Below are 15,187 nucleotides of genomic sequence, written 5' to 3' on the forward strand. Positions count from 1 at the left end.
ACTTGTATAGCGCTTTTCTCCTTTCGGACTCAAAGCGCTCAAGAGCTGCAGCCACTGGGACGCGCTCAGGAGGCCACCCTGCAGTGTTAGGGAGTCTTGCCTTGAACTCCTTACTGAATAGGTACTTGACCTAGCCAGGATTCAAACCCTGGTCTCCCATGTCAAAGGCAGAGCCCTTAACCAGTACACTATCCAGCCACTCTTGCTGATCCTCTACCATTAATACTTTTAGCCATAGACCCTGAACAAGCATGCAGAAGATCAGGTGTTTCTGATGTTTGTGTCAGATTTCTGACAAGATTAGCTGCATGCTTGTTTCTGGTTTGATTCAAATACTACTGCAGCCAAATAGACCAGCAGGGCTGCCAAGCAACTGGTTTTGTTTTAAAAGAAATACATTTGGCAGCCTCCATTTCCCCCACTACAGCTGTCCTTCAGGCCCCATTCACGCGATCGCCGGGAAATCGCCTGAAAATGGTGCAGGCGACGTGTTTGTGTTTCGAGATTTTGGGCGATAAGCGGCGATTAGCGCAAATCGCCCAAGTAAGAACGGGCCCATAGGGTTTAATTACACTAGCACTTTCAAAAGCGCTAGCGTTTCAGTGTTTTGCCGAAATCGCAGTCAAAACGCTCTAGTGTGAATGGGGCCTCAAGCATGGTTGCTGTGTCCAAGCCGATGTTCCGATTTTTTTTAACTTGTACACCGCCAGCTCCTCCTGAGCCGCTGCTTCCCCCACTACTGTCATTTTATGGGATATGTACACTGCCTGCTTCTCCTGGACCTGACTTATGGAGGTGATGGTCACTCTGATCGAGCCGCTGCTCCCCTGGAACTATAATAATACTGACACGTACACTTCATATAATAATTATTTTTTATTCAAATCACTATGTATATTGAGGCGCTTAACAAAAAAACAACAACACAAATTTACATTAGGCATTACTAGGTAATGCCTAATGATGTTGATCCAGGGATTTTATCTGATTGCCATCTGGAGTCGGGAAGGAATTTTTCCCTTTAGGGGCTAATTGGACCATGCCTTGTAAGGGTTTTTTGCCTTCCTCTGGATCAACAGGGATATGTGAGGGAGCAGGCTGGTGTTGTACTTTATACTGGTTGAACTTGATGGACGTATGTCTTTTTTCAACCAAAATAACTATGTATGTAACTATGTAACTTATACATTTTTCCTATCGTAACTTTAATGGATTTTCTCCAAAACTATAAGGTCTTTTTGAAAAAAAAAAAATTCCCCTTATACCCACTGTTCTCCTTAACATACTCTGCTAATTTGGTGATTCTAGCTTATAAGGGGGCTTTGCAAGTGACCGCGAAAATCGCAGACATTAGGCGAAAATAAATGTGAAAATATTCAGGCGAATTTTTGCTTGTCGAAGCGAAAATTGTATTTATTTCGGCGAAAATTTGGTGAAAAGAATATTTGCATTTTCGCTCATCACTGAGCTATATAAGTGCTTACTAATAATAATCTGGCCTTAATACCATTCATCTAAACACTCTCAGCTGACTGTGCTGAACCATGTCTGTATGGCTGTGAGTAGTTATTTGTGAAGTCACACAGATTTGTAGGAAACACACATGTGAGTTTAGTCAGGAGATGTAGCAGGATGCGTCCGTGGATAACCATTTACCACAGCTATTACAGTAGAATTTTGTTATAGTAACTTCTTATATAATGAAACTGGCTCCAGTAAGTAAACTCTGTCCCCAGGTTTCGGCCATGTGCCTGTATAAATATACAATGTATGACAAATTATGAAAAGGTAAACTACTTTGCTATGTCCCATGAAGTCTACAAGTGAATTTTACTGTATCTGCTCTCTCACTTCGTAATGACTGAATCTTGTTGTCTATGTTATTTTATGATCCCTCACTTCTTTCCGCATATTAAAGCAGACCTACACAAAGAGATACAGTGCTGCCCATAACTATTCATACCCCTGGCAAATTTTGATTTAAAGTTACTTTTATTCAACCAGTAAGTAATTTTTTTGATGGGAAATGAGGTGTCTCCCAAAAGATAATAAGACGATGTAGTGACATTATAGTGAAAAAAACCAATTTCTCAGCTATTATTTACATTTGAGCAAAAAGTGTCCAGTCCAAAATTATTCATACCTTTCACAAACTGTCACAGTCTGTGGGAAAATCCAAAGTTCTATTCCATTCCAAATAGTCCAAGCTGTTCAAGCATCCTAATTACCCTGATTAATTGGGAACTGCTCTTTTAATCAACTCAACAGGTGAAAAACAGCAGCTCTCTGCAGTTGGTTTGTGGACAGTCATGGCTAAGACAAAGGAGCTCAGTGAGGACCTGCGGCTGCGCATTGTGTCTGCTCACAAGTCAGGAAAGGGCTACAAGGTAATTTCCAAGTTCCAGTGGCAAAGTATTATTAAAAAACACACGTGATGAGGACGTGGTTAGAAGCAAAAAGTGACCCCTGTGCTGGCCAGGAGGATAGTGAGAGAGGTGAAAAAGAACCCAAGGAACACCAAGGCCATCCTGGTGAATCTGGGCTCTGCTGGTGGCAAATTGCAATGTCTCAAGGCAGACAATCCAATGGACACTGCACGCTTCTGGGTTCCACGGATGCAGACCAAGGACGACGCCACTTCTCCAGATAAGGCACACAAAAGCTTGCTTGGACTTTGCAAATACTCATCTGGACAAAGAATACTTCTGGTCTTCTGTGTTCTGGTCAGATGACACAAAAATTGAATTGTTTGGTCACAATGATGTTTCCTTCATTTGGCGTAAAAAAAAGGAGAAGCCTGTCGCAAATACACATACAAATAAGAAGTACATTTCTTCCTGAGTAAAATGAGCCATAGATTACTTTTCTCCTATTTTGCTGTCACTTACAGTAGGTAGTAGAAATCTAGCATTACTGACAGGTTTTGGGCTAGTCCATCTCTCCATAGAAGATTCTCAGCATAGCCTTTATCTTACTAATATAAATGGGAAAGTTCAGATGTTTGGATGTTTGTTACTCGATCACGCAAAAATGGCTGATCGGATTTGAATGAAATTTGGCACACACATAGTACATTACCTGGAATAACATATATGATACTTTTCATTCCCATACCCGAAAAGTGGGCAGAGACAAATACACATTTCACTGGGAAAATGTAAACTGCAGCCATTCTTAAACTGTTAATGGTAGGGTTCTCAAACTTTGCACAGTTAGTCACTAGGTGACTGGGATTAATATTCAGAAAAGTGGGTGGAGCCTACTAAAGCCAATCAAAATTCACCTATTGATTTTCAAGGGGAATATGTAAGTGCTGCCATTCTTGCACTGTTAATGGCACAAGCCTCAAACCTGGTACATTTGGTCATTGGGTGATAGAGATGGCTCGAACCTCCTATTTTCGGTTCGCAAACCTCGAACGCGAACTTCCGCAAAAGTTTGGTTCGCGCGAACTCTCGCAAACCGCATTAGACTTCAAAGGGGAGGCGAACTTTGAAAACTAGAAACATTTTTGCTGGCCACAAAAGTGATGGAAAAGATGTTTCAAGGGGTCTATACCCTGGAGGTGGGCATGGCGGAGTGGGATACATGCCAAAAGTCCCGGGGAAAATCCGTATTTTACGCACAGCAGGGTTTAATGGCAGAAAATCAAATTTTATTACTAAATTGGAGGCCTAAAGTGCTTTAAAACATCTTGCATGTGTATACATCAATCAGGTAGTGTAATTAGTGTACTGCTTCACACTGACAGACCAAACTCACTGTGTAACGCACTGCAAACAGCTGTTTGTGTAGTGACGGTGTTTGTGGACTGGTGCACACCATGGCGAGAGTGCAGGCCATGGCGGTTTTCAAGCCCATATGGTCGCTGGGCTGAGGTAGCTCAATGACTGTGGGCTCAGTGACTGTCCAGCTGATCGAATTTGGTCTGTCCACAATAAAGCAACAACCTTATTATCTTGGGTGTGCTCCCCTCCCCCCCTGAGACACTCATATAGCCGGTGGTCATTGCTTCATTGTGATACGCAAGCCCCTTCACCATGGTTGCAAGGTAACAGTAACGATCATGAAGGGTAATTGACACATGTACATGACTTTTGTTTTGTTGTTGCAGCTGCAGTGCAGACAGAAAAATTAGGCAGGCATGTACACACACCAGAAAAATTATTATAGCTAAATTCAGGAATCCGCCTGGGGTCCTGGACCCTGCTGGTGGTGGCGGAGAAGGCAGTCAAGCGGCCTGCAGGCAGAGATGCTGTGTGGGGAGCGACTTAGTCTTGGGGCAGGCAGCCAGTCACAGGGCGTGCAGGCAGAGATACTGTGTGTGGGGACTGACTTAGTCTTTGGGCGGGCAGTAGCCCTCCGGGATCCATGCCTCATTAATTTTGATAAAGATGAGGTACTGAACACTTTTGTGACCTAGGCGACTTCTCTTCTCAGTGACAATGCCTCCAGCTATGCTGAAGTTCCTTTCTGACAGGACGCTTGAGGCAGGGCAAGACAGAAGTTGGATGGCAAATTGTGACAGCTCTGGCCAGGTCAAGCCTGTGCAGCCAGTAGTCCAGGGGTTCATCGCTGCTCATAGTGTCTACATCCAGACTTAAGGCCAGGTAGTCGGCTACCTGCCAGTCGAAGCGTTGGTGGACTAAAGAATGTCTGCATGTCTGACATCACCATGAGATTGCTGGAGCGTCCTGTCCTTGCCTGCGTGGACATGGGAGAAGGATTACTGGCAGTGGTACCTTTATTCCGTTGTGCTGTGACACCCTTAAACGCACTGTAAAGCATAGTTGCCAGCTTGTTCTGCAAGTGCTGCATACTTTCTACCTTCAGGTGAGTTGGTAACATCTCCGCCACTTTGTGCTTATACCGAGGGTCTAGTAGCGTGGCCACCCAGTACAGGTCATTTCCCTTGAGTTTTTTTATACGGGGTCCCTCAACAGGCTGGACAGCATGAAAGCCGCCATCTGCACAAATTTAGATGCAGACGTACTATCCATCTCCTCTTTCTCTTCCTCAGTGATGTCAGGTAAGTTCTCCTCCTCCCCCCAGCCACAAAGAATACCACGGGAACGTTGAGCAGCATAAGCCCCCTGCGATGCCTGCTGCGGTTATTCTTCTGCCTTCTCCTCAAACAAAAACACCTTCCTCATCATCTCACTCCTCTTCCCCACACGACTCTTTCTCCTCCTCCTCCCCCCTCTGTGCTGCCACAGGTGTTGAGGAAACATCTGGTTCTGATGAGAATTGATCCCACAATTCTTCCTCCTGTTCACGCTCCTCCACAGCTTGATCCACCACTCTACGCATGACACGCTCCAGGAAAAAAGCATATGGGATCAAGTCGCTGATGGCGCCTTCACTGCGACTCACCAGGTTTGTCACCTCCTCAAGTGGCTGCATGAGCATGCAGGCATTTCGCATGAGAGTCCTGTACTGCAGCCATAACATCCTCATCCCCAGAGCATGTCCTTTCACTGTGGTTGTACAGATACTGTTTGATGGCTTTCTCCTGTTGTAGCAGGTGGTTAAACATCAGGAGGGTCAAATTCCAGTGAGTCGGGCTATCGCAAATCAAGCCCCTCACTGGCAAGTTGTTTCTCCGCTGAATATCGGCCAAGCGTGCCATGGCCGTGTAAGACCCGCCTGAAATGCCCACACACCTTCCTGGACTGTTTCAGGATGTCCTGTAAGCCTGGGTACTTACACGCAAATCTCTGAATTATTAGATTCAGCACATGTGCCATGCAGGGTATATTGCTGCCGTAGTCACACATCACGTTGCCGATCTCCAGTTGGTACGGGGTCAGCCACTGATCCACCTGTTTGTTAAGAGCAGCCAGGAGAACTGCTCCAGTGTGACCCACCGCTTTGAGACAAGACATGTCTAAGATGGCGTGACACCGTCGTACCTGGCATGTAGCATAGGTCCTGAGGAGCTGGGGCTGTGTAGCTGGAGAGGAGATTGCAGCACCAGTAGAGTTGTACTGCCACACAGTCAAGTAGGAGAAGGAGGACGACAGCGAAGAGGATGTAGCAGGAGGAGGAGAAGGAGGTGGCAGGAGGCCTGCCTGCAAGCCATGGAGGTGTCACAACTAGGTCCGCTGCACAGCCACGTACTATCTGCTTGCCAGTGGTTACCAGGTTCACCCAATGGGCTGTGTAAAGTAATGTACCTGCCCTGACTGTGCTTGGCAGACCAGGCATCTGTGGTCAGATAGACCCTTGACCCAACGCCGTGTGCCAGAGATAACACCACTTGCCTTTCAAATTCACAGTACAGTTTGGATATCGCCTTTTTTTAGAAATAATTGCGGCCTGGTATCTCCCACTGCAGTGTCCCAATGGCCATACATTTTCGGAAGGCCTCAGAGTCCACCAGCTGGTATGGTAAAAGCTGCCGAGCTAACAGTTCCACCAAGCCAGCTGTCAGGCGCCGGGCAAGGGGGTGACTGGCAGACATTGGCTTCTTCCGCTCAAAGATTTCCCTCACGGACACCTGGCTGCTGCTGTGGGCAGAGGAGCAGGAACCGCTCAAGGTGAGAGGCGGAGTGGAGGAGGGTGGCTGTGATTGTGAAGGTGCAAGGGAGAAAGCGGCTGAAGATGATGCACCTGAAGGAGGAAGAGGAGAAGGAGGGTGGCTTTGCTTTTGTGTGCTGCTTTTCCTCAGGTGGTCTTGCCATTGCAGTTCATGCCTTTTCTCCATGTGCCTTCGTAAGGCAATTGTCCCTACCCAAGTGTTGGGCTTTCCATGGCTCAATTTTTGGTGGCAGAGAGAACAGATGGCATTGCTCTGATCTGAGGCAGACACACAAAAACATTTCCACACCGCTGAGCCCAGGGGTGATGGCACTATGGTGGCGTCAGCAGCTGACGTTGAAGGGCATGTCGGCTGGCTGTCCATAGGTGGCGATACATGGCGCCCGACACTGCCACCAGCTGTTTCTGACGACAAGCTCCCCCTGCTTTTTTCAGGAACTCATCTCCCCCTACTCCTCTCTGACTCCCCCTCTGAACTGTCCACCGTGTTCATCTCCTCTATTGGGAACCCACATGACATCCATATCATCATAATCATAATCATCCTCCCCAGCTTCGCTTGCATCAGACACCTCCAAAACTGCACCAACAGCAAGTACTTCATCATCCTCCTCCTCACACCTTACGTCCATAGTGTTGCCTAACTCAGACATATGAGGTGGTGTAACTTGCTTAGCGCCTTCATCTTGTTGTAACAATAATGGCTGTGATTCAGTTAATCCCCCACCAAATAACTGCAAAGTGTCAAATGCCATGGATGTGGTGCTTGTAGTAGCGCTGGTGGCTGTGGAAGATGAGGTGTTCTGTGTTAAATAGTCAACCATGTCCTGACAATCTTGGGAGTTGATGGAACGTGCCTTCTTCTGAGCACTGCACTTTGGTCCAGGGTCGCAAGAAATCACGTCAACACGACCTCAAACAGACCTGTCAGGTGGCCTGCCTCTGCCTGTTGTTTTGTCCATATCGGGGGGAGATTGGGGTATGAAGTGAAAGGTATGCACTGACCTGACTAATGCAATGTGCAGTCACACAGGTGCAGTGAAAGGTATGCAGTGACTGGTATTACAATACAATGTTCAGCTGTCACACAGGTGCAGTTAACAGGTATGCACAAGCTGGTATATTAAACAGGGTGCGGTCACACAGGGACTGTGTACAATTATGCAATGCCTAGTATTACAAATGTGCAGCTGTCACACACAGGTACCGTGAACAGGTATTCAGTGACTGGTATATATTATAACACTGAGTACGGTCATGTAGGTGCACTGAACAGGTATGCAGTGACTGGTATCAATACAATGTGTAGCTGTCACACACAAAGGTACCGTGAACAGGTGCAGTGACTGGTATATAATATAACACTGCGTGCGGTCACGTAGGTAAGGTGCACTGAACAGGTATGCAGTGATTGGTATTACAAATGTGCAGCTGTCACACACACAGGTATCGTGAACAGGTACAGTGACTGGTATATAACACTGCGTCGCTCACATAGGTAGGTGCACTGAACAGGTAGGTATGCAGTGATTGGTATTGCAAATGTGCAGCTGTCACACACACAGGTAGCGTGAACAGGTGCAGTGACTGGTATATACCACTGCGTGCACTCACGTAGGTAGGTGCACTGAACAGGTAGGTATGCAGTGATTGGTATTACAAATGTGCAGCTGTCACACACACAGGTACCATGAACAGGTGCAGTGACTGGTATATAACACTGTGTGTGCTCACGTAGGTAGTTGCACTGAACACACTGAACAGGTAGGTATGCAGTGATTGGAATTACAAATGTGCAGCTGTCACACACACAGGAACCATGAACAGGTGCAGTGACTGGTATATAACACTGCGTGCGCTCACATAGATAGGTGCACTGAACAGGTAGGTATGCAGTGATTGATATTACAAATGTGCAGCTGTCACACACACAGGTACCGTGAACAGGTGCAGTGACTGGTATATAACACTGCGTGCGCTCACGTAGGTAGGTGCACTGAACAGGTAGGTATGCAGTGATTGGTATTACAAATGTGCAGCTGTCACACACACAGGTACCGTGAACAGGTGCAGTGACTGGTATATAACACTGCGTGTGCTCACATAGGTAGGTGCACTGAACAGGTAGGTATGCAGTGATTAATATTACAAATGTGCAGCTGTCACACACACAGGTAGTCACTGAATGTGCTGGGCCTGGCAGTGGCACAGTAGGAATTGCCAAGGGCCAGCTGCAACTGACTGACAGGGCTGTATATGCAACACAAGTGTCTGTGGGACACACAAACAAGAAAAAAAAATAGATCACAAGAACAACATTAGCTCTCAAAAGAGCTGTTGAGGGGGGCCTTTTAGCAATAAGTATCAGCAAGGAGCAAGCTAACAAGCCTAACAAGAGCCTAACTAAGCTTTCCCTATGTCTACAGCAGGTTCCTCTCCCTTCTCTTACTGCAGCCAAACGAGTGAGTGAAATGGCTGATGCTGCTTGCCTTTTATAAGGGGGGGAGGGGGGGAAGGCTCTAGGAGAGAGTATAGCCTGATTGTCTACCATGTGTCTGCTGACTGTGATGTAGAGGGTCAAAGTTGACCCTAGTGATGTAGTATAGGGGGCGGGTCGAACTCGCATATAGTTCGCGTTCGATCGTGAACCAACGGAGTTTGCGTGTTTGCGTTCGAATGCAAACCATTCAGGCCATCTCTATTGGGTGACTGGGGTCCAAATTCAGAAAAGGGGGTGGAGCCACAAACAGTCAATCAGATTTGTTTCATTTCAAAGCAAATTATTGATGCCAAAGACCGCAAAGCTCACAAACTTGGTCATTGAGCAATTGAGCAATTGTGTGTTAGGGTTAGAAAAAGTGGGTGGAGCCAACACCAGCCAAATACATACCCAGGCAACACTGGGTCATCAGCTAGTTCTTTATAAAGACAATCCCTGAAAAAAAAAAAATAAATAAATATATATATATATATATATATATATATATATATATATATATATATATATATTTTACTGGCCAGCCACTTTTTTGGTAGTTGGACGGAGAAAATGCCATTTACCAAGTGCTTTTGAAAAAGAAAACCCTGAGAATCCCCCATGAGGAGATAAGCTAGTCCAAAACCTGTTGGTTCTGTCAGATTTCTACTACTTACTATAAGTGACAGCAACATAGGAGAAAAGTAATTTATGGCTCATTTTACTTTGGAAGAAACATACTTCTTATTTGTATATGTTTACATACATTTTAAATTAAGATTTTTGCAACAGTGGTCCCTCCCTAGCGGTATGGACAGAAATGTCTGTCCAAAAAAACATGCTGTGAACAGTATAAACATGCATACACATCAATACTCTCCTGCACTGTATACTAGACCCTTGCTTGACACATTTTGGCAAGTTACAGGAAAAAAAAAGTTTTAAAAATAAATTTTATCACTGTTTGCACAGAAATCTTGGGAAAATTGAACGCCAGGGAGGTTAAAGAAAAAAAAAAGTGTGTTTATTTGCACTATGGAAATGCATTTAGTGAGTACATTTGGCTCACTTCCTCAGGGCAACTTTCAGTGCCAACAATATGAAAAAGTCAGGCTGAAATTTGGCTTGATGAGGAAATGAGCCAAACGTGCTCATGAAACAAGTTGCCATAGTGCAAATAAACATTTTCTACAAAGAAGTGCAGTTTGAGCTTACCACCTGTTTTGGAAATTGTCTGCGGGCTGCAGCCCATCTTTAAATCTTAAAAGGTCTACTATATTTGATGTCATTTTATAATGAAAATAGAATTCACTTCTGAAACCTCGTACACATGCACAAGCACTGTCAACCGCACAGATCAGGACTCAATCTCTCAAGCAACAGTTCAGGGCCCAATGCTGTAGAGATGCATCACTAAACTGCATGCTAGCAACATTTTACATCTACTGCCATACAGGAGGAGGGTGACATGCTGTGCATGACAGAGCGGGTGGGGCGAGTATGGGAACTATACTATTGGTCTGCTGAGAAGATCTCTAAACCAGAGCTCCCAACTGTACCTCTTTTGGAGGGACAGTACCTCTTTTGAACCCCAGTGCCTCTTCTTCATTTACGGACTTGTGAAGAAACAAAGTAGTTGCGACATCGTACGCATGCACAGAAAGCTCCCAGCTGTGGGCGTGATCAAGGAGACATGGCGCCGGGCCAGCGCAGTACTGACGGACCTCAACAACTCGGAAGTAGCCCCGAGGTAGCTACACAGGGACTGTTTGACAGCGAACAGTTCATGACATCTCAAGTTATTGTCCCTCCCGCAACCTTCGCTCCTCCCAAGAAATTCTCCTGGCCTCTAAGCTGATCACCTCCTCTCATGCTCGCATCCAGGACTTTACACGAGCATCATCCCTTATCTGGAACTCTCTTCCACAGCCTGTACATCATGCTCCAAACCTGGACATCTTCAAACGCACTCTTAAAACACACCTTTTCAGACAAGCTTATAACATTCTATAGCCCTTATTTACTTATCTGTCACAATGTATTCAGAGGCAAAGGGTCACTGCCTCGTCCATCCTCCACCCCCTTACCCACTACCCCCACTACCCATTAAATTGTAAGCTCACAAGGGCAGGGTCATCTGCCTAATGTTTACTGTTTTTGTAACAATATTTGTGCTGCTTGGAACTCTGCTGTACATTTGTTAGTTGTATCTATGTTCCCCTTGTCGTCTTATTGTGCTTTGTAAAGCGCTGCGGAATATGTTGGCACCATATAAATAAAAAATAATAATAATGACATCCCTACTGTTCAAGAAGCGCCCCTGTTTACAATTGGTAATATTTTTTAACCTGGATTTTGCTGCAAATTTTTTTTTTTTTTAAATTACAAACTGTGTCTTGTGATTCTGTGATGTACCAAGTATCTTATTACACAATCCGCATCCTCACAACTGTTTTCTTTGTTAATAACAAGTTACGAAACTTGAGGCCTATAGATTAATCTCTTTAGACTCCTGTGCGTTGCTTCTGGACATAAACCATCTGACAAAGACTGACATCAGCCTTATGAAGGGGGTAATCCAATTCTCCGCTGAGCAATGTAACATGTAACAATGTAACAATGCAACACATACACTCCGACTCCTAACATACAGGTCAGATGACACAAAAGCACAAAATAAAGCATGAAATTACAAAATAAACTCTTGCTTCGCCTTTTGCTGAATTGATTCACTAATGTCAAATGACAAGTTTGCAACAGAGATTCCATGGTTTGGGGTCCTTGTTAAAAAGGAGGCTACAATGAGAACATTGTAGATATGGTTGTAGAGAGGATTTTCTATGGAATTCTGGAGACATGCTTGGGATATAAGTATCCCGGGCACAGTCTCCTCGCACTCCATCACACTCAGGATGTCGGCTGTGAACCAGCAAGACAAGGGCACCCAACTTCACCAAGACTCCCGCATACTGCTCAATGATGGGAACATGATGCCAGTGGTGGCGCTGGGAACATTTACCCCTAAAATAGTAAGTACTAGTCAGATCTTCTCCTTTTTTGTTTTTTAATTACTCATCTAATAGCTGACAGCTGTGTATTTACAAACCGTAACTAATCCCTGTTTAGATTTCAGCATGTGAATGAAACAATAGGGCACGAAAACAGAACAACATGCATATACTGCTTAATGAAGGGAATGGTGGCCACTAACGGCACAATTTGCCAAATGATCGTTTACGAATGATTCTTCACATAAACGATTGGAAATGATCATTTGGGACCAATAAGGGACAAAAATCTCTTAACCAATCCAATCAGTTTGACAGGATTTATCCGAAAATCACATCGATCAGATTAATGAAATCTATCTGATTTTCAGATAGATCCTGTCAATCTGATTGGTTTGGATGGAAGATTTTTGTCCATTAGGGGTCCCAAAACCTCAAAGCAATACATTAATCTCTACTCATCATATGGTAACACTTTACGCACCTTATTCTGCTTACCACAGTTTAGTGAATACACTCCTGTGTTAACATTGTTTTCAAGAGTGTGGAAGGTTGTTAAAACCTACTTTGAATTCTTGATGTTGCTGGTTTTCCTTTTGGAATTATTTTTTTCTCACTTTCTGTCCCTGAGACCTGTATGAACCCTTATAATTTTTATATGCCAAATTAATCCATACCATGCACTGATATGGATCAAACAATCCAAAACAGTCTGTATGCATGTTGGATTATTATGACTCTGTACAAATTAACAAGCTGACACATCATTGCATTCCAGCAGTTCTGGAGGCGTGTTTAGCTTCCAAGGGTAACAATGGTTAATTTGCATATATTCAGCAGTGATGCTCTGGGAGACATCTCAAGCTCACTCCAACCTGAATTATTGCAAATTCTTTCTGTTTTAAGAAAGCAAACTTTTGGTAATTTTAATATGTAAACCAAAAGGAAATTATTCAAATGGCAAGGGCTGTAAAATGAAAAATCTTCACTCCGTAATAGATAGTATTTACTTTGCTTGAATACTATTTTGCCGCAGCCTGCTAAAGCAGTTTGCAAGAAAGTGAAAAAATAATTGAAACATTGCCGTGTATTTCTAGTGACAGAAACAGAATAGGATCACATACTGTGTGACCAGGGTGGAAGCTGACAGCCTATTATTCAGTGATGAGCTTCAGAGTAGCTACAAGTTCGTAGCTACTCGGAATTGAAATGGTGATCAAGTCTGATTACACCAGGTGTGACCGCTGGTGAGGGGGTTCACTTACCCAGAAGTCCATGGGATCCCCTGCATGCCATTCATGTCATACACAAAGTGTTGGCTGCGTTCCATGACTCACTACCGTGCTTCCTCCTTCCAGCCAGAAGGAGGAAGCTCACTAGTGATCGTGGAACGCGGCCAACACTTTATTTATTTAGCATTGATATAGCACTGACTATTGTACCAGTGCTTTAAAGAATATATATATATATATATATATATATATATATATATATATATATATATATATATATATATATATATATATATACACATATATATACACACACACACACACCCACACACACACCCAGGTAGTCTTTTGTCAGAGGGGCCTGATACAGCGCCCACTCTATGTCGGGCATCGCGGGAATCCAAATCCCGCTATTTTGTATTGGCACCCATGGCGGAACCCAGGGCCGGTTCTAGTAACTATGGGGCCCCAGGGCAAAATTAGCCTGGGGCAGTGCTGGTCGTAATGGAAAAATCTACGCTTACGGATCATTACGCGTAATTTTACGCTATTACGCATTACGCAATTACGGTTACGGCGTAGGAAATTATCTACGGTACATCACTGTAATTACGCGTAAACTTACGCAATTACGCGTAAGGATACCGTAATGAAGGCGCTTACACTACGATGTTACGCGTAGTGCCGTAATACCCATTAATGCGTATTTTTTGACGCATGCGGACGATATGTACGCAATAGCCGTCAATGTGACAGTTATTGCATACATATCATTCGTATGCGTCAAAACGTACGCTTATACTGAAGGGCGGGAGAAGATACTATTGGTTGCTTAGGATGTTGACTGATTGGCTACTCTTAGAAAATGGGAGATTTTACGTTAGTAATTACGCGTAAAATTACGCGTAAGTGTTCGTAAAATTACGCATGCCTAGCAATTACGGTAGACAGTGTAATTACGATACCACTTACGGTCTTACGCGTAAATAATTACGCGTAAGACCGTAAGTTACGCGTAACGCTTACGCGTAAATTTACATTGAATTACGATGCGTAATTACGCTCATGCGTAATTTCGGCCCAGCACTGGCCTGGGGGCCCCCAACAGACACTGCCGACCAAAAGCGACATTAAGGGCCTTTTGTTGCAGCCAAATTTCCTTCCTGGGCCCCTGAGCCGGCTGCTGACCCTCCTTCCCAATCACCTCCCAACTTAACTGTGCTCCCTGGGGCCCCTGCAGAGTCTTTGGTAGTGTAGAGTCTCATCTGCCGTCCAACGCAGGTGATTTGCTACTTTGCCAAAGACTCTGCAGAGGTCCCAGGGAGCAACAATTAAGCTGGAGGAACACCTTAGGGGCCCCTACAGGCTCTATGGTAGCGCCGGCCTTGGCGGAACCCATAAGTCCACTTGCTACATGTGAACTTTTGTCCTGCTACGCTTCCCTGTGCCTCTCTCCCTTGCCTGGAGCTCTCCCCTCCTATTGCAGAGTCTAGTCCCCACAGCAGACCACAGGCAGCCGCCTTCATCTGTCCTGCTCACTGGGCTGATGTGGACAGGAAGAAGGGGAGGGAGGATGAGACCGCTTGTCTGCCGCTGCTAAGCCTGCAGAGGGATGTAGGAATGTGGCTGCCTGAGCTTTGCTTCTGGGGGAGCTCACTGCATGGGGGACAGGAGGCAGTATTTCATAACAATATTTTACTAACTAGGTTACTGTTCGACTTTTTCCCTGGCCTTTATCATACACAGTATAGATACCCAGGTATAATTGCCGCCAATATTGGTAGCCAGGTGTAGGTGTCCCCAGTATAGATAGCCAGCTATAGTTGTCCCCAGTATAGATAGCCAGGTATAGTTGCCCCCAGCCCAGTATAGTGTAGCCAGGTATAGTTGCCTACAGCCCAGTATAGTGTAGCCAGTTAGGCTCACCCAGT

At 44.9% G+C, this 15,187-nt stretch overlaps 1 protein-coding gene across 1 annotated transcript in view; it reads left to right on the plus strand.

Moving 5' to 3' along the window:
• Positions 1-2,308: 2,308 nt before the first annotated feature.
• LOC137561629 (aldo-keto reductase family 1 member C1-like) overlaps positions 2,309-15,187 on the plus strand; it is a 52,140-nt gene continuing 39,261 nt past the window's right edge. The window contains exon 1 of the mRNA XM_068272940.1: positions 2,309-2,387. Within this exon, the coding sequence (XP_068129041.1) occupies positions 2,310-2,387 (78 nt within the window). The 5' untranslated portion in view covers position 2,309. The remainder of the gene's footprint in view (positions 2,388-15,187) is intronic.

Source organism: Hyperolius riggenbachi, chromosome 3 (genome assembly GCF_040937935.1).
Source record: "Hyperolius riggenbachi isolate aHypRig1 chromosome 3, aHypRig1.pri, whole genome shotgun sequence".
Lineage (NCBI taxonomy): Eukaryota > Metazoa > Chordata > Amphibia > Anura > Hyperoliidae > Hyperolius > Hyperolius riggenbachi.